Below are 8100 nucleotides of genomic sequence, written 5' to 3' on the forward strand. Positions count from 1 at the left end.
TTTTGATATGGGTAACCGTACCTAAACGTGTACACCTTGTTGGCTCAACAATAGTTAACCGAAGTTATCCATATGAACACTTTCGTATCAACCTTGTTCATCTCAATAACAACCAGTTCAAATAACTCCAATGAAACTAGTTCTAGAGTTGTTCAATTTTTTATATTCTCATAGAGGTATTCAAGACACAACTGAATCAAAATCGATTTTTATTCGCTTGAATCAATTCATGAACATTATAGCCACGGTTTGTGTTAGAGCACTACCCGGTCGAACTCGCAAGCTTTGATATATCAATCTTGTTGTCAAGTTTAGTTGACAAAACTATAAGTTTTGATTTCTAGTCTACGTATAGCGAAGTGTCGGATTATGATAGAAAGTGTAGTTGAGCATTAGACTTCACGGCGTTCATCGATTGAAGACGAAGAACTACTAAGGGGAGCTTGTGGAACTTCATCAACAAAATGTATGTGGAGACTTGAACTCATCTATCACTCAAAAGCCTATCTACTATATCTCCTATTTGAGACAAAAATTGTATAGCTATATAGACTTCGATTATACACATTTGATATTTCGAGCTAAGTTTAACTCGCTTAAATATTTCTCGAAATATGTGTTGGTAAGCTTTCGCTTTAACCAAGTTCATCTTATATTCTTGACGAAAGTCAAAAGAAGATCATGTGAAAATCACATGGTAACATGATTTGTGTGAGACAGTCATTTGATGTAGACTCGAAATATTTCGTATTGATCATTCGATCACTTGGAAATTGCTTTGAAGCTGATAGTTTGTATGAGACAACTATTGTCGTCTTCAATGAATGTTTCAATGATTGAAATGGGAGTTTAGAACACTTAACCATAATTGGATTTAAGCACAGTATGCGTACTTGCATATGTGTTGGTCCAAGACCGGAATGTAGTATGCATACCCGTACGCGCACTGGCGAGGTCAGGTGAAGTCCGGGAGCTAGAGTATGCGTACCTATATGCAAACTGCGAAGTCAGTTGAAGTCCGGGTACTATAATATGCGAACCTGTACGCGTACTGGACTTAACTGAAGTTTGGAAGTGTACAACAATATGCGTACCCGTTTGCATACTGGCGAACACAGTCCAAGTCCGGCTACTTAGGTATGCGTACCCGCTTGCATACTTGAGTGGGTTATGTTCTAAAATCGGTTTGTTCATGAACTAATACATTTATATATTAAGGAATGCAATCTTTTGAAAACCGTGACTATAATGTTCATGAATTGATTCGAGTGAATCAAAATCGATTTTGCTTCAATTGTGTCTTGTATACTTCTATGAGAATATAAACAATTGAAAAACTCTAGAACTAGTTTCATTTGAGTTATTTGAACTAGTTATGGTTAAGATGAATAAGGTTGATATGAAAGTGTTCATATGGCTAACTTCGGTTAACTATTGTTGAGCTAACAAAGGTGCACACGTTTAGGTACGGTTACTCATATCCAAATGAAGGAACTTTTCATTTGTGTGTAACAAGCTAAGTTCGATCTAACGGTTGAAAGATATTAGCTTGAGTCTAATCAGATTTTCATCTAACGACGAATATTGAATGCTTTTTTACCAAGGTAACATTGATTGCAAACCCTGATTTGAAGACTATATAAGGGAGAACTCTAGCAACTGGGAAACCTAATCCCCACACCTCATGTGTGATACTAGTTGCGAGCAGAGTCGATTATCCTTTAACCTTAGGTTTTTCTAAAACACTGTAGGTTAACGACTTGAAGACTTCATTGGGATTGTCAAGCCAGACCAAACTATTTTCTATGTAGTTGCATGTTTTGATCTTGCTGTTTTCTATCGTGATTGAGTACTATCTTCTCTAAGATTTGCTCGAGATTTAATCTCCGATAGGCAAGATAAAAAGTAGTCAATAAACATCTTCGTCTCATCGTTTGTGATTCCACAATATCTTGTTTCGCTACCATATGTTTAAGATTATTGTGAGGTGATTGATATTTATAGGCTGTTCTTTGGGAATATAAGTCCGGTATATCAATTGGTTCATGTTCACCTTGATTTATCAAAAGACAGAACAAAACTCATAGGTATATCTGTGGGAGACAGATTTATCTATTTAATAGACTTTTCTGTGTGAGACTGATCGCAGTCGTATGCGTAAAAAATAATATTACTTTCTCACTCTACTAAATATAAATGAAGTACGTGGTAAGAAAGGATCGTTCCCACAGAGAGGCTTTTGTTGTTATAAAATTTCAGTTTCTTAATAACCAAGGGGGGATTTTGTTTTAGCAAAGCAATAAAAGTAATTGAAAGCAATAAAAAAATAAAAAATAAAAAAAATACAAAGGCCACGGTGTAAGTACTTTACCGCTCGATTCTTCACAACTTGTATGTCTCGATATCATAAACTTCTTGAATTCTCATCTTGATAATATTCGCTCTTGTACAATAGTCTTCAACTTGTAAAAATTCTGCTCCTTGTCTTGTTGCTATACTTAAATCTGAAATCTGCTCATTTCTGTATTGTTGCTTGTAAACCTAGAACGTCTTCAACTTTCCTTCGAACTTGTGATGCTCCTCTTGTTGATGATGATGGTGTTTCTATGGACCCGTTGGTGTAGAGAGAGATAAAGTGGATGGTGCTAACTGCGAACAAGATTACAAGTGGTATATAAGTTAACAATTCGATGTCACCATTCATGATTGATAAAATAGCACTCAAGAAATCAAAATAGTGCTTCTATTGGTGGGAGGTTGGGTAGCTCACCATTCTACCCGGAGTTTACGTACGGTGACACACACTCTAAAAGCACATATTAAAAATGAAGGTCAGTGCCTCTCATGATGTAACATGGGTAGTCTCCACTATAGGGGATCATAAATCTAATACCGAATTCAGTCTGCACTTCATTTGCCACTGGGATGGTTAAATCCAACTTTAACTCTCATACAAGTAAGAAACCCGATCATGTTTTCTGTCATCTCTAAGTTCAGTCACTCTTATGAGAATCTCGCTGTAATCTTAGCGACATGTATACTATGTGACTCTAAACTAACCATTAGTTGGAGTTTTTTTTTTATTCACTAATTTACAAAAAGTTGAAAAATCACGAAAAATTTACAATGCAAATGCTTAACCACTCCCCCACACTTAAACTTTACATTGTCCTCAATATAAATTGAGTCATCCAAAGAGTCAAGGTGGGAAATTCTAACATGACATGTGACAAGAAATCACAAAAATAAAATAAAAACAAAACAAGACAAGAAAAGAAAGAAAAAAAAAGACAAGAAATACTCATCCTATGGGTTGGCTCCCATTTAGAGCTTGGTTTAAAGTCGTCATCCCGATTATCTCCTTGCTTGCTAAGCCTTAGCTAGGGTCCCATACGTTATGGACGCCCGAATGAACATCACTTGGATACCGCATGACTTCAAACATGTTGAAGCGAATTTTCTCATCATCAAATTTCATAGTGAGTGTTCCCTCGTCCACATCAATGACGGTTTTAGCCGTCTTCATGAAAGGCCTCCCAAGAAGCAGGGGTGTGGATGCATCTGAGCCATCATCCATTTCTAGAAAACAAAAATCAGCTGGAAAAACTAGTTGGTTCACCTGCACAAGGACATCCTCAATAATACCCCTAGGGTAGACATTAGTACGATCCGCAAGTTCAAGCACAATATTAGTTGGTTTTAATGGACCCAACTTTAAAGACTCATAAATAGATGCCGACATGATATTTACGGATGCTCCTAAGTCAAGCATAACCTTTCCAATTCTGTTATTACCAATCTCTACGGGTATAGTGAAACTACCTGGATCCTTGCATTTGGGTGGGAGTTTCTTTTGCAAGGCCGCCGAAGCGTTTTTCCCCACACTCATAACCTCATTACCGGTTAGATTTTTCTTTTTGGTACACAAGTCCTTCAAAACCTTCGCATACTTGGGAACTTGCTTGATAACATAAATGAGTGGAATGTTTACATGAAGCTTCTTAAAGATGTCTAAAATCTCCTTTTCTAGTTCTGCCTTCTTAGAGTTAGCAAACCTGCAAGGGAAAGGTAAAAGAGGAACATAAGTAGAAACATGAGTTTTAGAGCTAGAAATAGGTACCTCAGAAGTTTGGGGAAAATCATCATTCTTTTCCTCCAAAACAGGTTCCTTTTGGGTCTCCGTATCACCCACATCAACAATTTCAGTTCGCACAAGTTGTGTACCGCTTCTCAATGTAATAACACTAACATTCTCTCTTGGGTTAAGAGATTGAGAAGGGAGTTTCCCACTACTTTGTGCCTTCAATTTGTTTAATTCAATATCCATGGAGCCCATTTGTGTCTGCAACTCCTTGATAGCACTCTTAGTTTCCTGCTGACTTTCTTTAAACATGGTAGAAATGCCTTGCATCATTGTTTGAAGCTTTGCGCCGATATCGGAACCTTGATTTTGCGTTGATTGTTGTGGTTGTGGTTGCTGAAATTGTTTTTGTTGAGGTGGAAATCCACTCGGACGGTTGAAAGTAGGTTGTTGGACTGCACCTTGCTTGTTGGCATAGCTGAAATTTGGATGATCTCTCCATCCCGGATTGTAAGTGTTGGAATAGGGATCATACCGTCTTTGCTGATTTGGAAAGACCGCACTAGATTGCTCCAAATCTTCACCATATGAAGGTAAAATAACTGCAGCCATCTTTTGCATCATTTGCTCCATGTTATCCATCCTTTGATCACGGTGTGATGATGAATCCGTAACTTCATGCACTCGCCTAACCATTGGTTCACCTTTTGTGTAGAATTGTTGCGAGTTTGCAGCCATGCTTTCAATCAACTCGGTAGCTTGGGCCACCGTATTGTTCACTAGAGCTCCACCACCCGCTGCATCAAGAAGATATCTATCACTTGTTTGGAGGCCTTCATAAAAATATTGGATTATCATAGCGTCACTGAACTGGTGGTGTGGACAGCTTGCCACCAATCTCTTGTATCGCTCCCAACAATCATACAAAGATTCTCCTACGTGTTGCTTTATCCCACAAATGTCTTTGCGAATTTGAGTAGCCTTTGACGCAGGAAAATACCTCTATAGAAAGAGTTTCTTCAACTCGTTCCATATAGTGACACTTCCGGATGGTAAATAATACAACCATTCCTTAGCATTGTCCGCCAAAGAGAATGGAAAAGCTTTCAACATTGCACCATCGTCATTAGTCTCCGGTGGTAGCATGGCCATGACTATGGTATGAAAATCCATGAGATGCTTGTTTGGATCCTCATTCGCCATGTCATGAAACTTCGGTAACTCTCTAATCAACCCCGGTTTGATCTCGAAGGTTGAGTTTGTTTGAATACACCACCGTTGTGCATCAAGCCTATAAGAAGCCAAGTCCTTGAGTATACAATTTTCATCACCCATTGCTTCTTCTTCTTCAACTAGTGCTTATTCTACGAATGAAACCTCTTGTTCTTCTTCTAGTTGTAACTCTTCTTCCACTTCTAACTCTTGTTCTTCCGTCGTGTCTTGACTTGGTTGGAGTATTGTGCCTCTTCGAGTAGCTATCCCGCACCTTGGATAGTTCCAATCTTTAGAAGCCAAGGATTAGGTACCTGAAAACAATTCTCGCAAACAAATGAGAAACAAGACAAGAAAACAAAAAGCAAAGATAAAAGCAGAAATGATGATAAAAAACTAAAAACTTAATAACAAGCCGTATGCCTCCCCGGCAACGGCGCCAAAATTTGAACGCAGTCGTATGCGTAAAAAATAGTATTACTTTCTCACTCTACTAAATATAAATGAAGTACGTGGTAAGAAAGGATCGTTCCCACAGAGAGGCTTTTGTTGTTATAAAATTTCAGTTTCTTAGTAACCAAGGGGGGATTTTGTTTTAGCAAAGCAATAAAAGTAATTGAAAGCAATAAAATAATTTGAATAATCAATAAGGAGGAGATATTGGTCACGGGATAATATCATTCACAAACATATATTTTCATCAATGACTAGAATTGATATTTTAATCTCTCATTTATTAGAAGTCCTAAGATATCTTGATCGCAAGAGTATCCCGTTTATTTCCCGATTTTATCACAAACAACATTAAAAGATGCTATTGTGAAATCTACCTAGAAAGCAACCTAAAGTGTAAAAGCACAATTAAGTTTAACTCTCTAAGAACAATAAGTTTTATGAAATAAGACTGATCAATGCAAACAAACGTCTTAAAGCACTAATTCGTTTTAACAAAGGTTATGATTCATATGTGACTAGTAGGATATATCACTACAAGCACTACTCACATTTATGCTACTTATAATCAGGAACTATCACTTTTTTCGTATAATAACCCTAACCTAGAAATAAAGATGAAGACTAATTTAATTAATTCCGGACTCAACCAAACTAGCAATCAAATCATAAAACAATATAAACCACGAATCATAAACAATAAAGTTGAGACAAAACTAATCCATTGATTCAAATATCATGCTTGAGAAATCATCTTTTATCCCATAACCAATAATTGTGTTTAGCTACTCATAGATTTTGAGTTCATCATAATCATAATCAAAAATAAATGAAAAAGATGAAAAATAAACGAAAGCAAATTCTAATAGAATCCCGCTCTCCCAAATTTCAAGTAGAAAAATACGTGATACAAAGGAAGTAGAAAACTTTCCTTTTTGTAGCTCTTCTTAGGTCAAGTCTTCAAAAGCCTATCACCAAGAAGTCCACCAAGCCCATGTGTGAAAATACCCATGTAGAAAATATGCCCAAAAATTGGCCGGAAACTCGCCGGAAAACATCTCAGGTGAACGGAAAAGTCAAACCGGTCACCGGTCAAACATAACGGTCAATCGTTAAAGTTAACAGCTGACTAACGGTCAAACTCAGTGAGTCAGACCTGAGTCAGGGTCTGAGTAGCCTGACTGAGCTGAATCAACTGAGAAAGCTTTGGCCTGAGTCATTGCACTGGCTTGAGCTTGCTGTTGGACAATGATTGTGCTTCACCACCTCAGTCACAGCCATGATGGCACAGCATCATCCAAGCTGCACACCTCATAACTGCAGTACCAACTGCAACTTAGCCACTACTTCCAGCTGCAACAACACTGTCTGTAGCAACTGCCATTGCAAATTCATTCTCTCCCCTGCAATCTCACCACCTGCATCTCACTTCCAGACCACCTGCAATGCCATGGCTTCACTGCCACATCTCAGTCCTCAACAACAACAAGCAACAATTTCATTTCCATGGCTTCTACTATTATCTACATTCAAAAATTCCACCAGCAAGCCAGCACAACTCCCACCTGCTCAGTCACTGCTATTGCAACGAAATCAGCATCACAACCCATTTCCTTTACCTGCAGATATAATAACAGCTCCACCACTGCATTGCAGCAACAACATAACCTTGTGCTTTGTAAAATCAGCTCATTCATACATTTGAGCTTCACCATTTGAATTTCATTCTTCATGTCACTACCTGCAAGTCAGGTTCAACCACCTAACCTCTGCTTCTTCAGTTCAAGTCCATAGGTCCCTGTAATAGCTTCATAACCAGCTGCAATACTTCAGTTCACCTTTTCCACCTGCAATTCATTACATGCAAGAATATTCAGCAACACCCTTGAGCCAATCTCCATCTGCAACAGCATATTTCAGTTCACCAGCTGAAGCACCCTCTCTCAATTCCTGCTTCAAGCACAACTGCAATAGCTTCAAGACCAGTCATATCTGCATTTGCAACTCCAACTATCACTTCATTCAATTTCTTCTCCTTGTCTTCTCTGAGTTCTCATTATCCTTCATCATAGCATCCCTCTTCTAAGCTCAACTCAATAGCATCACACTAAGCATCAGCAGCTCAGCCCTGCAACTCCAGCAATATGTCTTTTGTTGTAGCTTCAAGACTCAGACTGCCCATTATTGTAACTCAGTTCACCTCCATTCATCCATCACTTAACTACAATCCACAGCAAACAAACTTCTTCTCTGCTCAAGACCCACTTTCTTCTCAAGCCACTGTTCATTCTCAGATTCATTCATCACCAGGATTCGACCTGTTCTTCTCAAATCTTTCGCAACAACCATTTTCT

General features: G+C 38.2%; 1 protein-coding gene across 1 annotated transcript; it reads right to left on the reverse strand.

Annotated features, from left to right (window-relative positions):
• Positions 1–3313: 3313 nt before the first annotated feature.
• Positions 3314–4143, reverse strand: LOC113293148. Its single transcript, XM_026541889.1, has 2 exons — positions 4121–4143; positions 3314–4055 (listed from the first exon to the last, which is right to left on the reverse strand). The coding sequence occupies exons 1-2, from the start codon at positions 4141–4143 to the stop codon at positions 3377–3379; spliced, it is 702 nt and encodes a 233-aa protein (XP_026397674.1). The 3' UTR covers positions 3314–3376.
• Positions 4144–8100: the final 3957 nt, after the last annotated feature.

The sequence above is a fragment of the Papaver somniferum genome, chromosome 7 (genome assembly GCF_003573695.1).
Source record: "Papaver somniferum cultivar HN1 chromosome 7, ASM357369v1, whole genome shotgun sequence".
NCBI classification, from domain to species: domain Eukaryota; kingdom Viridiplantae; phylum Streptophyta; class Magnoliopsida; order Ranunculales; family Papaveraceae; genus Papaver; species Papaver somniferum.